At 39.9% G+C, this 23,227-nt stretch overlaps 1 protein-coding gene across 3 annotated transcripts in view; it reads right to left on the reverse strand.

The window, feature by feature from the left end:
- The window catches only part of RSPO2 (R-spondin 2), a 103,800-nt gene extending 80,614 nt beyond the window's left edge, over positions 1-23,186 (reverse strand). Inside the window, exons 1-2 of one of the 3 annotated variants that reach the window (XM_027657199.1) lie at positions 23,149-23,186; positions 22,547-22,834 (exon numbers count right to left, since the gene is read on the reverse strand). In XM_027657199.1, the coding sequence (XP_027513000.1) occupies positions 22,547-22,640 (94 nt within the window). In that variant the 5' untranslated portion in view covers positions 22,641-22,834; positions 23,149-23,186. Of the gene's footprint in view, positions 1-22,546; positions 23,010-23,148 lie in introns of those variants that run through there. The other 2 variants (XM_027657200.1, XM_027657198.1) reach the window with 2 other exon arrangements.
- Positions 23,187-23,227: the final 41 nt, after the last annotated feature.

Consider the following 23,227-nt stretch of genomic DNA (forward strand, 5'->3'; position numbering starts at 1 on the left):
ATATCCTGACATGATGTGGACATGCGCATTCCTCACCAGCCTTTGCCTCAGGGGTGGAAGTGAAGGAAGCATTACTACAGTTTTTAATATGCTCCTCATGGGAATTTTGATACAGAACCCAGTGATTTGAGTTTCAGCATGAAGTCATCGGCTAAGCCAGGTAGCACACACGTACAGCCACTGGGTTTGGAAACACTCCCAAGTGTAAGCACTACTCTAGGAGTGGGAGAACAATGAGGGGAAGGAGATGAAGGCAATTGGACTACTTAAATAATGTGACCCTAGACTAGCTAGCCATTAGTACCTAAGCTATTTATAACTTAAAAGTTATAAATAGAGTTGTTTCATTGAAATGTTTAGACATGAAGCAACTTTTAAGAACTAGTTATTAACATTTCTGTATAAAAAATTATCACTGACACGGGAAGACTGCATTCTATATTCATGTTTTGCTACATACAACTACTCTTTTAGTTTATATTCTGAAAGAGCATAAACTAAAGTATGCATTGAAACAACTGTTTTGAAATGCAAGTGACGTACTTGAAAAATTGCTGCTTGTTCAAAATTAGTTTTTCCTCAAGAGCAAGGATATTGCGTTTCAGTTTTCAGGAATTTAAAGGGACAATGCAACCAACACTGATGTCTGCTCGTTGTAACAATATAAACTATATTACCGTTAGCTTGAATTCATTAATGAATTAATCTTTGTCAGACAAGTGTCTATAAAGAAGCTTCTTAAAAGACCCCAAGGACATTATAGCACTGATGGTTTACCATTATGTGGTATAACAAAGTTTTACTTAAACACTTCTAAAAGCAGACATATGGAGTCCATTAAACCCCTTTCTTTTTTGTGGTGTAATTCTGAATGGCAGTATTATGCTACTTATTTAAAATATGGATTGTAACTTCCACCACCAATTAACAAGAGTTCTACACAGTGCATGCAATTTATAAGATGCACAAACCTTTTCATCAGTACCTAAAACTTAAACACTGTTGAGAACTGTATTTCAGTTAACTGTAGCAAATAAAAGATTAATATGACAAGATTCAAATAACTTTGACACTAATTAAGTCAGGGACACATAATTTAGCTGCTGTTAAAGTCAATGAAGAGGTGCTTCTCCTGTGAATCTCCTGATATTTTGAATAGTTTGTCTTTTTTTTTTTTAATGTATACATTGTTATCCTCTGTCGCACATGTGTAACCATGCTCTACCACAATATTCCCAAGCAAGGAATTTCCATTTAATTCTATAACTAAATATTTTAAAAAAGAATCCCACACATGAAACCAATCAACTCAGCTGATTTCCCTTCCATAATAAAAACTCCTTTCTTCGCTATTCCTTCCACTTGGTGCCACATTCTGCTGTCTTACACCAACGTCTTTTCCCACCTTTCTTTCATTATTTATGCTCTTTAGGACTTTCTGATCGAATTAGTTAGGCCTTAATCTTACATGTGGTTCCTGAATTCAGTCAAGTTCATCAGAAACCTACAAAATCCCTTGCATTATATCTCACTTCAAGATAAGGGCTATGATAAAAGAACCCAAGAGGCAAGGGACCATGTTCTTGCAATGCATCCTACCCAAATAACAAACAGCAAAGAAGTATCCCAGAAGATTAATACATATCAACACCTCTTAAATACTACAAACATAGCTGAGGCTAGACTTAGGTAATGTAAGGTTCCCAGTTAAATGCTTAATCAAGCAGATACTAACACCTGCAACTTTACAGTGACACTATTGCAGCTTTCTCCCCTCCTGTTTTGCCTCATTGGCTTATTCTGAATATGAAAAATCCTCTCCACATGAACCCAAGAAAACACTTTCCTTTGAAAACTAGCTCTCAACACTATATCTCCTTTCTCTAGTTATAAAACATTGAAATACTTCATACAGCAATCATATAACCAAAAATTAACAATCACATATAATACAAAGCAAATATTCTCAGATGAGTCAATGTACTCTTTACATTCTTGATTTGTTGGCCTCTTTGCTGAGCAATCATCAGCTAATTATTGGGCTAACTATAGAACATGAAAATAGTTACATCTGCTCAGACACAGTCATTAAGGAAAAAAAAAAACATTTCTCATTTCTTACTTGAGTTAAATGGAAGTGTACATAATGATGGTTTTCAAGAGATCTTATTACAACTTTGCTTCAGCTATTCCAAATTTTTCACATAAATATGTCCTTTATGTTTTTGCAAGGACTGCACAGCTCTATTAACTAATGCCATAACCCTACCCAGGGTACTCTCACAGGCCTTGTAATATATTTGAGCAGATTTGGGTTCCTCAGTTCAATATCTGGAAAATTCCAATAGATCAGGTAATGTTACAAAACCAGAAACAACACTACAGAACATAGGGTGCACTTCTTTTCATTGCCTTTGCATCCCACACACATAAAGTGAGCAAGAAGTAATATCAAATGCCACTGCAGATATTTACTGGTTTTTTAACCAATATGAAAGTCAACCCAGTGGACAAGACAGAGTTGCACACCGTACAACATCTTGGGATTCACAAGGACCTCTGTATCCAGGAATGTTTCTGGAGTGTCCTCCACTGCGTCAGCGAGCTGTTAAAATCATCGCTGTATCAACACAGAAGCATATTTCTCCCCAGTGACAGTAGTTCAAATGGCAGAATACTTGCCAAAAAAACGACTGGCTTTTGTTCAAAGAAAACAATGCAACATGGACAACAGGCAGGCAAGTCATGCTGCAAGAGCAGCTTTTAAAAGTAGCAGAAGAAGAATATAAAGAAAACCAAACAACTTTTTCTGAGGGATCCCATCTTTTTTTTTAAGGAACTGTAAGAGGAATGTCTACTACTGTTACAGCTACAGGTACTGCTGCTGGTGGATATTCAGTTTCCAATTATTTGTTATAACACAGCTGAGAGCAATTAGACAGTTTACATATGACTGCTAGGAGCCCAGTGCACATTATGTGGACCATCAGGTCCTGCAGCCTAAACACAATTCTCGATTTAATGGATAAATGAATTTTGCTAAACCACTTCAAATACAGGAATGTTTTCTGAATCTGTGTGCAGGCTGTAAATATATTTCCATGAAGTCTCGTTCCAAAGAGATCACAGCGCACTTTGTCAGATCCAATAAAAACTGCACCCCAAAATCCCATACCAATGAACTTTCTGTGTTTTCTAAGGCTGATTGTAAGCTGCTAGACTGACATCTTGTTTGGTGTTTGGCAATTAATTTTTCTTTTCACTAAATAATGCTTTCTATGATAGTTGTCTGCTTTTCATTAAAAAGGTGGGGGTTTCTTCCTATTTCTCTACCTAACCTCAACCACCAATAGAAAACAATTTCTTGGCTTTCTCCACCAACTCCACTGATTCCTTCACTCTTTTTCCACATTAGCATCTCTGGGCTGTGGAAGCACAGTGATCTCAGTCATAAAGGAAAGGTCTGAGCCTTAAGTAAGGGACAAAGCAAGGCTACAGGTTCTCTTTCACTGCATCTCTTACTGCTCAATTGCAAGTGCCATGGAACTTGACTTATTCTTACAAAAGAAAGCCCTTAGTGAAGATCTGAAATTTCTGCTATGTTGTCTTGTAAGAGGAAGGAAATAATATGTCAGCACACTAATGCAACACCCAAAATTTGTTGCATTATTAATCAGTAATTAACCATTAATTAGGTAATCTCAAAACAATGTCTCCATTCATAAAGGGACTCTCACTTATGCAAATGTACTAGAAGTTTGTCTAGCTTAGAAATCAACACACAGAAATATCTTCACGACAAACTCCATGGAGCAGAAAGGGAAACTTCATAAAAAAACATGATGGCTCTCAATATAAAATTCTGCAGCACACAGTGGGTCTGATGTACACCAGCTAAAAGAACCTATTTTGGGATAACAGTTCCATTTATGGACTTCAAAAACTTTTGAAACACCACAAATCGCTGCTGTGAGCAGTTGTGTGAGCGGGTGGTCTGGTCTTGGGGCACCTGGCAGAGGGACACAAACGGGGCCTCGCCAAGGAGCTTAAGGCTTCTGCCGTGTCAGTGTGGAGGCAGTGGCTGGGCTGAATCCTGCCGGGTCCCACTCCTGTGTCCCCAGCAGCTGGAGGGCCCATCCTGGTGCGTGATGTAGGGCTGGGGCCCTGTGGGGCCAGGACAGGGCCCTGCCCGCGCCTCGGGCTGGGTGAAGGTGCCAGTGGAAAGTGAGCAGGTCCTGAGGAACGTTTTGTGCCCTGTGGCAGGTCCAGCTTAATAAAGAGGGATTTCAGGAGAGGTGAATGTCTCCTGAAAGTATTACAGAGGAGCTGTGAGGTGTGAGTCCAGCCCCCCCACTTTGTGCTCCGTCTGGGAGCTTGACTTGATTTAATCTGGTAAAGAGGATCTGAAAAGGGGTCTAAGCTGTCCTTGGCACCAAGTGAAAAGGTCAAGTATTGTTCCATGTTGGCCATGGTTCCAAGCCCTCAGTGGTGAGGCCATGCCAGATGAGCTGCAGTCAGGAGGCTGGGAAGCTGCTGGACAATGGCTTACCCAGGGAAATCCAGGCAAGTGCAGAAATAGAAGAATGGCTAATATTGATGATAACTTGCCTATTTCTTGTAGCCAGAGTAGGGAAGCATTGGTACTGGCTGCCCAGGGAAATTTTGAGTCACCATTCCTGTAGGTACTAAAAAGACATGGGTGTGGCACTTAAGGACATGGTTTAGTGGTGGACATGGAAGTGCCGGGTTAACAACTTGACTAATATTAGCAGTCTTTTACAAGGTGAATGATTTTAGATTCTGACATTATAAGGACCCTTGATCAATATTCTACCCTTCACAAATTTCATGCAGAAGTCTAGCATGTTGACAATCCAAGAAGAAAACACTGTATGGGAAAATTAAAATTGTATTCAAAAGGCCTTTGAGCTTCCTTTCCCTGTGCATGCTCTGCACAGATGAGATACACAGGCTACTCCCGGACCACATTCAAATTTGGAGACCAGTATTTGGAGGTCCACTTTCCATACTGAGCAACTAATTTATTGGTAACTGAGACCATTATAATCACTTCCAAGATTCTTGTAGCAGATGCTATGGTATCAATAGGAATTTATTCTTTCCCAACTTAAGTGATCTATGTAAATCTCAGATTAAATTTGAGAAGGAAAACCAGTCCCAAATTAAAAGAATGTGGTCAAATAGAAGAGCTTGGACTTACTGCTTCATTGACTAGAACTACTTTTTATTATTATTCCGAATGTAAAAATGTAGCCACTCTGATAATTGAGGAGTCTTTTTCCTCTGTACGACTTACTGAAGAACTCTTCTCATATTTTTTAAGTTGTCTTGTTTCTTGATTCAGTGAAGAATACTGAGCTAAGGTAATAAAGGTATTGGCCCTACCTATTTAATCTATGTCCAGCAAGATGTGACAGGCATCAACATAAAATGTCAAACAGTTGAAATTTAAGGTTTTTTTACTCTTAACCCCAACATAAACCAATAGCAGATGAGCCTCATCAACAATTTGCTAGCTGCTCAGTATACTCCAACTATCATGTTCTAGACTGCACACTATATATCTGGTTGGCATTAAAGTGCATAATGAAGAACATATTTACATCCTGTATTTTTCCAATTTTAATCACTATATTACAGGATTAATGGGCTTACAGTTCATGTCAGAAGCCAAATTGTTCTAATAAAATATGAAGCATTTATCTACTGAGGCTGGAAAGAGCAAAGTTTGTTTATTGCCAAATCTGAAACAATGCTAACTAGAGCATGTGTTACTTAATCTCATTCATGCCCATAAGATTTTACATGCTAAGACTAAGCTGAGTAAATAAAATTCAGAAACTTGAAGGAAATCCCATTCTCTTATTTTTATTGAGAATTAGTAACAAGCTTGGCTCTGTACTGGAAACCGCCTGTTTTCCAGCTCACTTCAGCTACATCTAAGGTACCTTAGGCTTCTTTAATAATCTACCTAAGACGTGAAAACTACTGGACAAATAAGAAAAGGAAAACAGTCCTACCAGAACCCAGGAAAAGCACTGGATAAGCAAACATTCTTCACAAACATATCCAATTATTACAGCAATTCACCTGGCACTTGTAAACCAATGGTGATACTCTAATTCCACTCAAGTCAGCAGAAGATGAGCCATTTATTTCATGTGACCAGAATTCTCCCTATATCTTTGCCCTAAGAAACTTACAGAGCAGTTTAAGCAAATAGAAACACGCTGCTCTGAAGTCCAAGCATGAGATTTTGACCATCATGCCGCTGTTTAGCAAGAAAGCTTCCAAAGAACATCTTGGATAAAGGCACTAAAAGAAGAAAATATGTAAATCTAAGGAACAGATCTTCCAAGTTATAAACATCTGAACAAAGAAACTTATGTAGCAGAATGCAAGCAAAACCACAACACCAGATAACACAACTGAATTTATTTCTAAGATGTGTAGAGTCTTCACCATTGTAGTGCTGCTAATAGTCTGCGACAGGAGCAAATGTGTAGTCCCATTTTCCAGAAAAAGAAAGGTGGATACAGGAGGTGGGCTGAACATAATCATTGCAAAAAACATAACTCATAGAACTCTTTAAAAAACTCAAATTAATAAATTTTAAAATACTTCAAAATTTCCTACAAAGTTATCTTCCAAAACAAAAATGAACCAATGAAACCATTTTCAATAAGGACAGCTTTTCTGGAGGTCAGGGGACAATGGAAGTCTCATCAATAAGCTCAGAGAAAATCCTGGATTTTCAGGTAAGACAAAGGAGCCTATAGACACTTGGAAAAACAATGAAGAATAAATGCTAAATACACTGCTATAGCTGCACATGACTAAGAGGAGGAGGAGCAAAACAATTTAATTAGAAATGAGAAAGACAGAAGAGCAGAATAGGTGTCTTCAAACATAGTGGAAAAACACTGGATTGAAAAATTAGAGCTCTGAAAATATTAATGTATCTGAGTTACAGAAAGCCACATGAAAAAGACAACCCAAACTGACTGTTTCCACACTACACAAACCTACATTTAGTTGCAGGACATCACTTTAATTCAATCCAACATCACTACTTTACATCCTGCATGTACTCGCCACATTCAAAACATCCACCAAATGTGTCATTCCCCTGTTGTCAACCCTAAGCATCAGTCTGAGACTTCAAACAAACATGATGGACCAGACTTAGAAATCTTGAACTAGAACAGATGGAGCATATTTTCTTTTCAGATACATAGAGTTTTATCTCCACATCTTGCAGGAATACCATTAAAAATGAAATTAAATGTACTAGCTTCTCTATTTCATATCCACCTAAGTCAGAGCAGGCTGGGTCTCATCCTGAAAGAACGATACTTAATGACTACAGGGCTTTTTTAAATTCAAATAAGAATTCCCTTATAAAGAAGACAAAAAAATAAAAAAATATATTAAATTTACCTGTGCACTCTGGGTGCTTCGCATTCAGTACATTTCAGGCAGAAATTAAAATTAGTATTTGTCAAGAGGCTATTGATTTTTTTTTTTGTTAATACTGTGGAAATGCAAATACAGTCTTAAAAACAGGTCATATGTTTCTAAAAAACTAAAAGCCACTTGGCTCACATTACATAGATTACGTTTGCAATGTGAATGCAAGACTGTAGAATTAAAGGAAAGATAGTGGAAGCACTGAGGAGGTAAAGACAAACATGCTATATACTTTTTTTACATTCTTAATAGAAGAAATATACATTTTTTAAATTTGAGAATGCCTTAAAGGTTTGAAGCTATGTTTCCATTTTCAGATAAGTTAAATTTAATGTGTTCAGCTTAGTAACTAACTGTGGGCCTCTTTGAAACATTTTAATATCACAGCCCTGAGGTGTCTCAAGCCTCCTCATTTTCAAAATCTGATAATATAATTACCTCATTTTGGAATGAAATAAAACATAATTTGGTTTTTTATGAGTATATAAATTGTTCTTACAACAATTAAGTCAGCCTACTGCAAATACCTACCTGCACATGAAGACCTCAACCCTTTGTATCTGAAAGTTAATAAAATGTCAGGATAAAACTCCATTTAAATACTTTCAGACACATATCTAGCAATGAAAAAAAGGCAGTAATTTCTGCACCCTGCTGAGCAGCTATGCAGAGTCATATAGGTTTTGCTGCCTCATCTCTGATAGACATGAGAACACAGAAGGCTTCAATCAGATAGAGCCAGCACTTTCTGAAGCTCAGATCATGCCACGAATGCCATGCTCTACATGCTAGTGTGTGCTCAGTCAATAAACTTGGAAGCAGGAAACTTATTTATTTGCTTATTATCCTTAATAATAACCATTTACATGCCTAGAGATTAGCACTCTAGGACCTCTTAGCTATACAAATCTGATATAATTTAAACTGCACTGTGATAAAACACTACCCTCTCTCTAAACCAGAGGAGCTCAGGCACAGAAAGAAAAGACAGATTTGCAGTGCCTGCTTAAGCTGCTCAACATTTATTTAAAAAAAACAGAGAGAGCAAAAAACTCTTTGTAGAAACACATGCAGAAATCTGTTATGGGGTGGTGGGGTAGAAGAATCTGGTTTTAAACATACTGACCAGCACTCTTGGTAAGAGAACCAGGCACCTTGGATTCAAATTTCATGCTCTCACCACTAAACCACAATCCCTGCAGAGCATTTAAGTAAAGCTGTAAAATGGAACATCAAACAGCAAATGCAAAGCTCTAGGATATACTTGAATACTATCAAGAACATTCAACTAATCAGACTTCTTCTTAGCTAAATATGCATAAACAAAAGAGAAATTACTCCACACATCAGAATATCACAGGGATCTCTACATGGTTACTACAAGGAGAGAGGAGATAGTGTTTCTGTAACAAATTATGAATGAATGACAAAATCAAGAAACAAATAAACACGATAACAAGCACTGATGAAACACAAGTCAACTATGTTTGTGGCTAAACAAAATAGTTAAGGCTTAGTCACAATTTCATAACTTAGTGGTATGAGATGTAAATGCAAGAGAAGGATAACTCTAAGTAGTTCTGACATCAAATCATTTCAATATAAGTCTCTGGAGAGACATGCTATTCCTCCACAGCACTGCATTTCATTGTGTGCTTTTTCTCATTACATATCTGCCAGACTTAACTGTGACTTGAGGTATTTGTAAGAAAGATCAAGCCCAGAATGGCACATGCTATGCTGAACCTCACAAAAATCTAGAATCAATTACCATTTTCTGTAGAAAAAGAAACTTTGCAATGAAAATTTTACATGGAAACTGATATACTGAGCAAAAGGACTGCTCACTCCAGCAGCAGCCAATAATACTTCACAGAGAGGTATCAGAAACCTCTTTCATTTCCATGTTAAGAGTATTCCTAGTCTGCAGTACTCAAGTCTGAACCTAGAAGCATGAGATGAAGTAGTTCCCCTGAGAAAAACCTATAATGTTAATAAGAAAATTTATATTATTATTATATAAAGTATTACCTACTTTACCATTCAATGGTCAAACCTCGGATTTAGCAGGAGTGGCTATAGTGGCCTGCTGTGGTGAACATCCATCTAGTTGTGTGATATTGGCACAATTAGACATTTCATCCTCTTCAACCCCTATCTCAATTACACAGCAGGATTGAGTAAAAAAAAAAAATCACTTGAGACTTGTTTTTTCAAAGATACTAAGCATCCCCAGTTGTCGTTCTCTTTTACTTTATTTTGTAACCCCGGGACTCCGTTTTGACACCTCTAAGAGATATCCATCGCTTCAGAGAGGTGCATGGGAAAGCATCCTGAGCACTCCAAAACACTATCGCAAAACAGAAGAACAAATGATTTTCAAAGACACAAGTAAGTCAAGTTATTAAGAATGAGGCCACTGGGTTTGCTAACCCCACATCATCAAAAAACTAATACCATGGTGGATGAAGTACCATTGCTACTAACCACTCCACTGGGTCTTCTCCTGAAATTTGAACTGTCAGCACATATGTTTTTTTTAAGCTGTCCACATCTATGGATATGAGCTACACGTGTAGCTGTTCATCAGCTAGTGTGCGTACACTGAGCACCCAGAAAGGATAAAAGCAACAGAATGTAAATGACAAAAATATTGACTTTAGTAATTAGAAAAAGCCAGCTGCAGCTAATAAGAAGGAATGTTAAACTGGGATTTTTTTTTTTTTAACTTTATTACATCTGAGACACAGAAGCCAAGTAAATCACTAGACTCTTTCATTGTACCACTGCTGGTGGAAAACTGTGCACAGAAAAATGACTGCAGCTGATCTGGTAGGAACACAAGCCTTAAATGGAGGTCTTCGTTCAGGTCAAGCTTTGGCAAATTCTAATCCTTCTCAGGTGACATTACATGTATTCAACCACATCCAGTTGATCTCTTCAAATATTTTCCTTCCTCTCCTCCTTAAGCCTTCCAGAGTGTATTTCAGTAGCACAGACTAATGTTGTTTTACCCAATGAGCCTCATGTTACATCAGGCTCAATATGCACTAGTTTCACTTAGCGGCTGCTTGGAAAGCTATTAAGAGAAAACAATATAATACCAAGTCTGTCTTCAGATTCAGGTTTAATAGAGTCCCATTTCAATCCTTTTCCAAAAGCTGAAAAAAATCCCTACATATTGATGCTACTGCTAATGTTACAATAACTGAAATAAAAGTTGGAAGCAGCAAGATTTTTACCAGGAGTCTGATGAAAGAATTAAAAGTAATGAAAGAGTTCTTAAATACAGCATTAGCAAAGTGAACTACAGCTCTTAAAAAAGAGAAATGCCTTTCGGTCTTTCTGTAGCATCTGACAGAAATATTGCATGAGACAACAATATTCCAGAGCAAACACCACTTCAGGAGTATTCACTATAGCTGAGACAGATTGGCAATACCCCCAGATTTATAGCAAAATGAGTGAGATCAGAGTTAGGTCTAGTATCTTAATCATTACATTCACAGTGCACTCTCTGGTATTTGTACATACCTGAGAGAAGAAAAATGGCAAAGCAAGGCATCATATGATGCAAAATTAGCATGATATAGAACCTCATTTTTATGACAACTTTAAATGGCTCAGATCACCCAGACAAACTTAGCTGTTCATCATTCCTTTGATTTCAACTCTTACCTTTAACTTCTGCTGTGCATCATAAGCATTTTTTGCATGGACCCAAGAATATAAGGAAAAGGGAAGAGGTAAAGCAGGTACTATTTCATGACTTCTGCTAGAATGGGAGTCTTATTAAGGGAAAGTGACAGAGCTAGAAAGTCCTGTGTCACTACTGAATGCGAGGAAGCTTCTCTGGGTTGATTTTAGTACTCCAACAAAGTTAGAGTGATTGCAACTGCACATGATTCAGTCACTTATCCTAACCATTCCTAAAGGCATGGGGGGTATTGGCCAGAATACTCCTGGTACAAGATGCAAATAACAAGACACTTTTAGCAGAAGAAAAGACAATATCATCCTCTTCTTGTACCCAAAGTTGATCAAAACTAGACTCCCTTTGACACAACATAGAAATCTCTCTATTGAGTTGCTGAGACCATGCAAGAGACAGATGGAGCATGTGCAGCACAAATACAGGCAGATAAATGAGAAATTGTTGCCTTTCTTGCTCAAAGAGATACACATGAGGCTGAACTTTAATCTGAAATGGAGGGAATACTTTTTTTGTGCAAGCACATGCCCTCAGCACAGAGTGGCTACATAATCCAGTGAACACAGACAAGTCTGACAATCAGAACTGGAGATTGGATACCCAACTCTGCCTGAAACCATTAATAACAAGGTTATTCTATGCCTCCTTTTTCTTCCCTTCCTGTGTCAGTTTTGCTCACCCGAATCCTTCAAAAGAAGTCTAAAACAAGTCTATATTTTTACTATTCCACATCTGTACAGCACTAGAGATACACACTGCATAGCACTAGGTGGCCTACAGGTTCTGTTCACTTAAATAGAGGATTTTGCAGATTTGCTTCTCAGTTTCACACCACACATTTTGCATCGAAGCAGTTCATAGTTTTTGGTTTCTATAAAAATCTATATAAAAAAACAACCACAAACAAAACAGAGTAAACTTGAATCAAAGTAAGCTTTATAGCAAAAAAAAAAAAAAAACAAACAGTTACTTTAAACACTACAAAAAAAAAAAAAAGATAGGTATTCTTCTCATTTTACTTCCCAATTACAGATAAAAGCTTTCCTAAAACTCAATTCCCAAAAAACTTAGAAGACCCAGGGCAGCAGATCAAATTCAGGAAACTCTGACACTGAATAAAAGAGTTATGATAAGCACTTGTAATTCTGCTGTTTCATTATATTTAAAAAGAGCAACCATGACCCACTGTCCTCTCAGCATCAGCAAAGATGTTGCATTCTAGCACACTGTAATAGTGCTGTAAGAAATAGAGTTGGAAGCCAGAGCACCTGTCTAAAAGCACCATTTCAATTAGATGCTTTCATTATTAACATCCATGCTATAATATTAACATTTCACACTGGAAAGCTGCTTAGCATTTACATAAAAGAGGGATTTATTTCCTATTACAATTGTCATTGATGTATACATGTATTAACCAGAAGTTTTACATGTGGAAAGACTAACAATGGAAGCAATCCCTCTGACATCCTGATGGTACCTTCTTACCAGGGATGGAGAATTCCCAACACTGAACCATGTCAGACAGAACCAAACAGGCAATTTACTCATGTAAAATCAGTATTTACTGAGCAACTTAAAAAAAAGATCAAGACAGACACATGCAGGCCAGGTATATTTTGTATGGCACAGGCAAGGAGCCTAAGTTAAAAAACTGTCCTCTCATCAGCTATTGCCACAGGAGCAGATCACAACAGCAAAGGCACACGACTACCCCACTGCAAAAGGTTCCTTCCCTTGGATGTCCCTCAGTAAATCAGCTTTCCTTACAAGTGACAACTCAAAGTAGGGGATAGAAGACCAATCATTTTGGAGAGGACAGGAAACCAGGTAAGACCACCTCCTGAGAATATTGCTGATGGAAGTAAAATATGTAATCTGATGAGGACAAATAAATAAGCGAATTGAAATGCTCTTTGGGTTTATGTTTCTTCCAAGAGTGAAGTATCTCAGATCAGAGGCTCTTTGTAAGTATCTTGCAGTAATTAAGCAAACTAAAACCAGGTAGCTGCTGTGTTGCTGTGCTGTGAACACAACCTAACACACCTTGAGTGCATTGCAGTGATTGTATCAAGTTACAGTTACTCTTGCTGAGTGAAAAGTGAATCCATGACCGTAACATTATTAGCATGCACTGTGTAAAATGAAATGTAAACCAGGTCTGAACTAGCTGTCATGAAAGGCCAAAGAACATTTCTGCTATTGGAAGGAGGTCCAGGACAGATTTCTGATTTCTGCTCTGGTGACCTTAGTTCAGAGGTTGTCCTCTAAGCAGGGCCAGCACTACAAGCCCTCACCTTAGCTGGGACCCTTAAGTACCATCTCAATATAGATAAAGCAAAAATGATGAAGCTTCAATTCCCATTCAAAAGTGTCATAGCCACATGCTTGCCAGTGGAATCACTGTGTAAGTTGGTAGGTTTATAATAAAACCATATTTTATCTACCAAAGTTTTTGAGTAATTCCAGAAAGAAGTAAGAGCGAATCAGGAACACCTAACATAACACAACTAAAGCATAGTTGCTATTTCAGTTGCTTCCATCTTGCCCAAGAAGTTTTAGTATGGACTTGATGGGTGTTGTCAGCACTGCTATACATGTGTGGATTAATCTGTGTGTGCACAACAGCCATTTCTCTGATGTGGCTAGTTTGGGGTTTTTTGGTATTCCAAAGGTGGCAACCATACGGCTGAAAAGACCATACATTATTTCAGAGTATATATTTGTGTGCGACGTATTTCAGCCAGCATTTCAACTCAAAAAAGAAAATAATGTGTCTGGATCAGGAAGTTTATATTTTATCGCACCACTGCAATTCTCTTAACACAAATACACTTGTCCTTTGCAGTGTAAAAGTTTTTTCCTAGATATAAAAATGTACAAACATTGTCTTTATTGCTGCGCATGGTCTTCTTGGGAATTAGTGTTCATGCAACTGCGCAATGATTAAAAAAAAACTACACCAACCTAAAAGCCAACATCACAAACATTACTTATCTTTCAGATCCCTTTCTCCATCTCATTACATCTATGTTTGGGTCTGTTTTTCATCAAGATGGAGAAAATCTTGACAATTCTCAAAAAAAAAATATAGACAAAAGGTTCTGCAAGGTAAATTTGAGACTCCATCCCTAAACCATATGCTCTTGATTATTTTTGGATTTAAATCCTTGAGAGAAAAAATTATTTTTAAAAACAGAAAATCATAGTAGTACTTTCATATTATTTTGGATCTCTGTTAACCATACCTGAGATTTGCTATTATCCTCTTCAAATAACATTGCATAATTCCATTGAAAGTGGGGGTATTTTTTGAAACACAGTTGCAGAGCTGCATGTCTCTTCTAAATATTTTATGTGTTACCTGTAATTGCTTACAATTCCCTAGTTACAGTCATACAAATATCCCATAGAAACAACACAAAAGGAGTGAAAGCAAACAGCATTCCCTCATGAAAGGGCAAAGTCTTACAGACTCATCAAGTACCTGGCTCTACAGAAACGGGTGTTTCAAAAAGAAATACATAACTAATTACTGAAACAAAGAGCATGAAGGTTTTTTGCACTTCTCATCAGATCTTAACAGATGGTATCTTAAAAACTCCCACTGATCACATAATTCAAGTACCTAAAATACTAGTTGCTTCTTCGCTTTCCCTTGCAAAATTAAGCTCTTCCCCACACTACAGTTTTACTCCTTTTTCTATACCCTTATGCATTTCGCAGCTTGCACATTCAAGTCCATAAACAAGAGGAAATGTCAGAAAATTTAGCTACAGATCTTTTGCATGTCACTTAAAAAGAAATTTCAAGCCACCAATTTGTATTTAAGCAACAAGCAATTGCATCAAAATAGCGTAAGAATAAAGCAGAGCTATATAAATTCACTGGAATGTTTCATTCAAGAATATTTAGGTACAAACACAAGGATGAGGCAATGTGATCTGTACACATCCAGAAAATGCTAGCAGCTGCTCCATGGACCACGGTTTGACAGACAAAGGTCAGAGATGTGTGTAGCTGTTTGAAATCAAGGTACTAAGATACAGCAATCCCAAAGTAAAGACATACGATTAAGGTCTCAAATCCTTGTAGTCTCAGAGGAAGATCTAGAGAAGAAAGTATCACGATATTCTATCATTTCATGAGAGTTACAGTTTTCATCTCCATTCCATGCTCAGAACACGGATTTCACATCAATTAAGAATTTTTAAGTAGTATTATGTATAAATACCAATCTCTTGTAATTCCTTCTTCCTGCTCCCAATCTCCACTGCAGCAACTGCACTGAAAAGGTGACTTTAATTAGAGTGTTGTCAAACTCATTCTTTCACTCTTGCCTCTGTGTTTGACACTGTGCTGCACCACTGTCTGCCTCTTGGGGGCATACACTGGAGAGACCACCACCCTGATCCCTTTCAACCTCACTTCTCCTCAGAGTTTTTAAAAGTATTAGTGAAAATGGACAGGATGGTTCATGTCATGGTAAACCCTGTGAGAGCTCAACAGCCGGATGTAGAGAGAATAAAGTGACACAGCTTCAAGTCAGGCTTACAAGTGACTTTACTTCCCACAAAGTTCAGCAAGCATAACAGTAAGCGGCCTTTATGTATGGAGCTGGCTAGATAAAGCCAACATGTAGACAGGAGAAATAGCTCTGTATCTGCCTCATGGTGCTCACAAGCAAGATCCAATTGACGCTTCACATCCTAAGATGTATTAGTCAGACTCCAAGTATCATAAAGTCATACAAAGCCTGTTCCATGCTCTATACCAATTACTTGGGAACAGGCTTAAACCCAACACTGCTTCCCAAAAAATGATAGATTTACTCTTCATACACAAAATTATTTTGCAGCACCACAGTGATGCTTACCAAAGCATTACATTTGCTGAACAAGTACTACAAAGACAACGAGTACAAACTGTGGCAGCACCTAATTTCAGTGTCTAATGCAGCCCATGATGAAAGGATCAAGCTGTTACATTTGTGCATTATCAACAGCCAAAACATATGAAGTCATGCTTTTCACTAAGAAAAGGATTAGAAAATACTTGGAGCCTAGAAAAATACAGAAGGTTCTCCAACTGTGCCTGAACAAAACTTTGAGGTGAACAGAAAGGGCATGCCTGAGGAATTTAATTTATTAAAAAATATCTGCAGCTAAATAAATGCCTAATATGGGAGAAAACAGAACTTTCAGGGACTGTACCTGTAAAAGTTAGGAGCTGCACCAACAGACTTTAATATAGGTGAGGAGACTGAATGTGGTGGATCCCTTCTCATTTTCGGCTGATTTCAGCTTAGTTCAGGGGCTAACAGTGAAGATGCGCACATCTGAACTACACTTTATCTATACGCAGAGGTAATCAAGTCATCTTTTTTATATTTATGGAGTTTAGGGCATGCTTTATGTGATCAAAGGCAGGCACCTACTGCTGGCTAAGTTAAATTGTACCAACAGCTCAACGAACTGTACCAACTAGTACTATATCAATCATAAAAGAAGACGTAGACACTCATGTTCCATATAGTTACATGCAGTCACACAAATCCCATCCCTCAGTTTATAATCAATTATACATTTTTGGAAAGGATGTTATGGTCAGCTATAAGCTTTCAAGTTTGGTGTACAGTGCACTGGGAAATGTTTTCTGCCTGTGGTGGTCTGCAGGTTTGACTAGACAGTCCCTCTAATCTATAGTTAGCTAAAGTTTTTGGTATTAAAAAATAGCTAGATGATCAGAAATGAAATGCAGACCTTCATGGGATAGTCAGATTCTTGGCAGAAAGAGCAAGAGAAAGAAAAAAAACGATAAAGAAACAGCCTACAGAATGACCATTGTTTATTTCTTTATGCCTTGAATTTTGATAGCAAACACCTCTTCCACTTTCTAGATTTTAAATAATTTCATATTTTTCATTAGAGGCAGATTATGTAAACAACACCATGCTAACATACTTTATCATAGTAACTATTCTGGCCTGTACATGGTAAATTTAGTCTACTCTGGTCTCCAATAGGGAGACGCAGAAACACACCACACATAACACTGCTGCTTCTTTTGAGAACAAACGCAGAATCATTCTTGAGAAGAAAAGACAACGCAGAAAGAACCGTGTCTTGCCAATACCGCCTAAGGAAACATTCCGCTGTGCCTTTTGCAACCAGACTTGTCTATCTCACATTGGCCTTTTTAGCCATCAGTGTGTTTGTAGTAAGTGCGGACAGAATCCTTCTCAAATCTTCGTTCGCAAAGACTAGCCAGGATGATGATACTGTAAATGAACACACTGAACTGAGAAACTGCATTATTGCTGTTATCACCGTAGTGTGCCTATGTTAGTATAGAAACTCACTTTTGGTATCTGTCATGCATTTTGAGCTACTTTAGTGACAGTTTTCAGCCAAGCCTTGGAAAATATACACCTCCTCCTTCCCCAAAAATGGGAAAATGTAAAATTAAGTTTATCAAGCACACAAATATGTGTGCTTGATATATGTACCTCACCACAGGTAAATCTTACTACAGGTTTTAACACAAAAGCATGTAAGCATCAACTTCGAGGTGTGACCAGGCACACTCATCTACTCCAGTATCCTAACCTCAAGTGACCTATAATGGAAGCTAAAGGGATGGATACAGACAAGGGAAAGCACACACACAACACTGTGCCAGCACATGCTCCCCATTTCCAGTTTCCAAATAATGGGCCTTGAGACACCTAAAGGTGTCAGATGCATATGACTTGCTCCAGGGTATCCTGCTTGGCCTCTGGTTGCTCAAGAAGATCATATACATACCAAGCCCAGAAGCATCGCTTAAATATCTATCATAAGCAGCTCTACAAACCTAGTTTGTGAAGCTGAATCAAACACCCAAATTTAAGTGTCTGTTTCAATGGTGAATCCTGCTCTTGGTGTTTGGAGCATCTCTTCAAATCTTCACAATTCACTTGAACACTGCTTATCCTCAGTAATGCTCCATCATTAGCTAGTCCAGTATTCAGTCACTCACACAGAAACTCTGATTTCTGGCACTTTAAGAAACTTCCTCATACGCACCAAATAAGGTATAAGTAGTCAAAAGTTTAAAAGTTTTGACTTTTCAGTGATTACAGTATTAGGATATTCTTACTGCTGTAGTAATGATGTATGTATAAAGAATGTTTAATTATTAACTATCTTAAGTAAGGGTCCGAGGAAAGAACAGAAGCTACCCTGCAAAGCTTCTCTACTGATCACAAGAACCTTGAAAATTACCCCTTGAAGTACTAACATGTCTCCGTTCTTTTACAAGTTCTGTTACAAGCAATTAATGTAACATCTGAGGAAAAACATTTCAAAGTACATCTTCCACTTAAGATTCTAAGCCTTAACCCACAGACAAAAAGTTAACTGTCCTCCAAATGTAAGACATGCTGAAAGTTCAAAGAGAAGAGGACTGAATTGCTAAAATATTTGGATACCATTGGAAAACTAAAAGATATTCTTTGTAGTATGACTTTTTTTTTTTTGAGATAAATTACTCTTTAGGAGCAAGTACAGCCCTTGTAAAAGTAGATGTGGTATTTATTTCAGTCAAGCATTTCCAACACAGGCTCTTTTTCCCTAATGCTCAAATCATCTATCTTTCCCAAAGCCTGACCACACAATCCAGCTGAGACAGGCTCCAAGATTATTCCCATCTCAGGTAAGTACCCTGTTAGGGAAGCTAAATCACAATCACCAATATCCAAACAGGTTTTTCTTTTAGTTGAAAATCCATGTAGCAGCTTCCTATATTAATAACAGGTTTGTGGTCAAGATTCCCATTTTACATCAAGATTATAAAGATTTAATTGACATAATTTTGATCCCAGTGACTGTGCCCCTCCATATATGTATATTCTCCTATAAACACTGTATGCAAAGCTATATTGAGATCTGAGAAACACTCATGACATTTCCTTCCCCAGGGTCTCCTATTTCCACCTGTGGGTATTTTGCCACCACCACTGTCACTACTAGTCACTCATTGCCACAAATATTACACCTTTCTGTACCTCTAATACAGTGTGAGCATCTAGGAGATGAGTATTCACCTTAGCCCTTATGACACCCCATGAATATGAACTAAATAGAATGACAAGTATTTGACAGCCACAAGTTTTCTTTGAGTTCTTGAATACAGGCAACTTCCAGTTTCCCAGTGTGAATGTGTCCCATTCACATCTCTCCTTATTCCAGCGTTGGTCTCACCAACTCGAGAGAGCCTCTCTGTATTAATCTTGAGTCTTCCCATCAATACAGGCACTGCTGTTACACTGACTTTTTTTTTCCTTGGGGAATTTTGTTAGCATCTATTTTTTGATGGCTGTTCACAAGGATCCCTATATTTTCTTCTGTCAATGCTTTTGTGGAATACCATCACTTCTCACAGGAAGCCAGCCTGGCAGTCTTCATTTCTATGTACCCCAATCTTGACTTGTGGTTCTCTTTGGAGAAGTTCTTTTTATTATGTCTCAGACAAGGGAAAAACCACTAGTTTTTCATGTACCCTGTGATATTCAGTGAAATGCTAAGACATGAAGTTGCCTATCTTATACCAACTGCTAAAGAGAAATCTGAAGAGATAAATTTTCCTTGTAATGACCAAGCAAGTAGGTATCCAAGAGAAACAAAAAATCAAATTATACAATTCAACAAGAAAGGGAAAGATTAGGCTAAGACAGCTGTGAGATTATACCACTGACCTTTAAGATAGGTAACCCTTAAGTAGGTTTTAAAAAATCTTCTTCAAGAAAGGCAAAAAGGTCATAATTACCTGCTCAGGGCAGAAACTTCCAGAGGGAGAATTTGCTGGGGTGTTTTAAGGAATGTAAGATTCTGCTCTGAGCAACTAGGCAAAGCAAAATTCTAATGAGCTGCAAAAGTAACTGAGAGCAGCAGTGGAGTAAGGAGAACCTATTAATTATTACACATTTATCCAAAAAATTTTAATGAAATAACATTGACTAACACAAGTTAGTAGGAACCACATTGTAAACCCTAATTTTTCATTCCACTTCTAGTGCAATGTTGCAAGCCCTGGTTTCAGAAAGGGTTGCAAGCAGAACGGGAATGAAGAATTCTGGGAACATCCCTCAAATTTACTAAACTCTTCTTTACTAGAGTATTCTACACCAGCTACAAATCAACACAAATGTCAATACAGGCATATATACTTAAAGTTTATTGTACATTTAGCTGCTTTAAAAAAAAAATCAGCTACACATGATATTTGCCTATAATTCCAGACTGAATCCAATTGATTTCTACCACACAGGAGACTTAATCTATGCCAAAAATTGTATTTCATTAAGAAAACGATATTATGGAGCATCTGAGATCATGTAACAGACAAAAGAGTATGCCAGAGAAATTTTAACTGCCAGTACCCCACAGTGACTGCCTGATTATTTGCAGATGGGATATGGAAAAATTGTGAAATTATTGGAATTTTGGGTCCTGTATGAAAGCATTACTTCAGACTGCATGTGTCATGGCAAATGTCTATTATAATTTGAATACATTCTTAGATTTTGTTTTCAGTGCTTAGAACTGGCTATGCTTACTTTTTTAGACTTACTAACTGAAAAAGACTGCATTCTTCAAAGCTCAAAACAAAACCCTTAGGTGATCACACAAAACAGTGCCAGTAAGTCAACTGTCAATACTGATGGTATTTATCCAATAATTAAACTAAAAACTAATTTAAATCCATCTCCTTTGGAAAAGCCAACTGTTCAACAAGCACAACAATTGGTCTAAGATCAATCAGTGAACATGAGATCAATTAAAACCAGCTTAAGTTTTTGTAGAAGGACAATTCACACAACTCGAGTTAGATGTCTATTCATTTCAGTACTCCCACAATGCAGTCCTTAAGCTCTGTTGTAAAGCAGAAATGCCACTATCACACTCCACTGTCTAGCCAGCACTCTAAGTAGTTCCACATTTAATTAAAGACACAGTATACCCTTTGTTAGAACAGATAGTCTGGTCACTTTAAAAGACTACTATCGTTTTAGCCACACACACAGAAATTAAATTCTGGAAACCATCTGTTGAAAAACCATCAAAACTAAATTGCTTTACAATTTTATTTGTACCTACTCTGAAGGCAATATATGCATGAAAGTACAAACTATTTTCTTCTCACAGTTTTATTATTATTTGTACCCGTTTAACACTGGAAATCCCTTTCAAATAATACCACTAAAAGTGCAGTTCTTTCAGAAATACAGATTTCTCAGCAGCTTGAGCCACCTGATTTTCAGCTAACTTTAGAAATGGGAAGAGGAGGCATGGCTGAGAAAACAACAGGAAAAGGAACAGCAAAATAATTCAGAATATGTGGATAATAAAATCATTTTATAAGGTGAACCTCCCCACCGACCCATCAGAAAAAAAGAAAAAACCCAAACGAAGCCACGGCCAGGCTGCCAGCCGGGAAGCGCTGCAGTAACGTGTCCGTCCACACGGGAGCTGTACTGGCACATTGCACCGCTCCGGCTGCTGAGCTCCGGCACCCCGACACCAGCGCTTTAGGGAAACAGATCAAGCCCCAACGCACCGTTTATCTCTTTTCCTCAGAGGGATCTGGACGTTTCCAGCAAAGTTGGCGGCACAGGAGCCCCCTGGGCGCTGGGGAAGGTGCGGTTCGCTCGGCCGGCCGAGCCCCGCGCGAGTGGCACAGCGGTACCGGAGGATAAAAGGGGAGAAGCCGCCTTTCTGCCTCGGAAACGCGGTCGCTCTAGGGATGGTCCACGGAAAGCAGCCTCCAAGTCCATCCCATGGACACTCGAGTCTGAACTGCGCGGGCAAACAGCGAGCCCCCGGCCGCTGGGAGCTGCTGGACGAGGAGCGACGGCGGCATCAGCGACGTTCCCTGCTCCTGCGGCCCCTCCCGCGGCGGGAGCTCCCAGCGAGACCCCGGCCCCGCGGGGAGTGCGCCCACCGCTCCACATCCCGATCCCCGGCAGCCCCTCGCTCGGGCCGGTGCTTTCCCATCGGAGCTCACACCGCTCCTCCCGCTCCCGGCCCGACCTCCCCAGCGGGAGGGCGGCGAGCAGCCCCGCCGAGGGGTCGCCACGCCGGCTCGGCTCCGCGCCCCCCCGGCTCGCCCCCGCTGCTGCCCCACGTGCCGGCCTGGGGCCCGCGGGGCCGGGGCGACTCTCACCTGCCGGGGAGCGGCCCTTCCCGGGCAGGGAGAGACAGTAGCGACGGGAGCGCAGCCCCCCGGCAGTGCCCGTCTCCCCACAGGCGCTCCCGCCGCTGCCCCGGCCGAAGTCCCGGGCGAGCCGGCGGCGCCACTCACCTCTCTTGCTGCGTCTCCAGCGGCCGGGCTGGCAGTGGCCGTAATCCATGCAGTTCAGGATGATCAAGGCAAAGGAGAAGAGGCGAAACTGCATCCTGGGCCGCTGGGGTGGGCAGCCTCCTCCGGCGGCGGCGAGGGGCGGCGAGGCCGGCGGCGTGCGGGGCGAGGAGGGGCCGGCGGAGGGTCGTGGGGCAGCGGCTGCCGGAGGGGACCGCAGGAGTTTATACGCCTCTTGCCGCCCTTCTCGGGCGCTGTAAACTCACCGCCGCTTCCAGCATCTCCGCTGTGCTGCAGGGAGAGAGAGAGGGGAAAGCCTTGGCCCCGGGCTCTCCTGGCTGCTCGGGCTCTCCCCAGAAACAAACAAACAGAGAAAAAAAATCGCAGCCCAGGTCGGGGCAGGAGCGGGGCCGCAGAGCGGAGTCACCGACAGCCCCAAGTGTGTCCCCGACCGGCGGGCGAGCGCTGCCGCCCCTGACCCGCGCGCCCCGGGACGGGCTGTCAGCCCGGGGACAGCGCTATTTATCCCGGCGCGGGGCTCCCCGCCCACACGCGCTCAGGTCGCGGGCACGGCGGGGCGAAGCCGCCCCCCAACCCCCCCGTACCTCCCGCGGCGCGGCCCTGCGGCCACCCCGTCCCGCCGCCGGGTCCGGAGCGCGGCCCCGCGCGGCGGGGCAGCCCCAC

This window comes from Corapipo altera, unplaced genomic scaffold, assembly GCF_003945725.1.
Source record: "Corapipo altera isolate COAL_440 unplaced genomic scaffold, ASM394572v1 52b, whole genome shotgun sequence".
In the NCBI taxonomy this organism is placed as follows: domain Eukaryota; kingdom Metazoa; phylum Chordata; class Aves; order Passeriformes; family Pipridae; genus Corapipo; species Corapipo altera.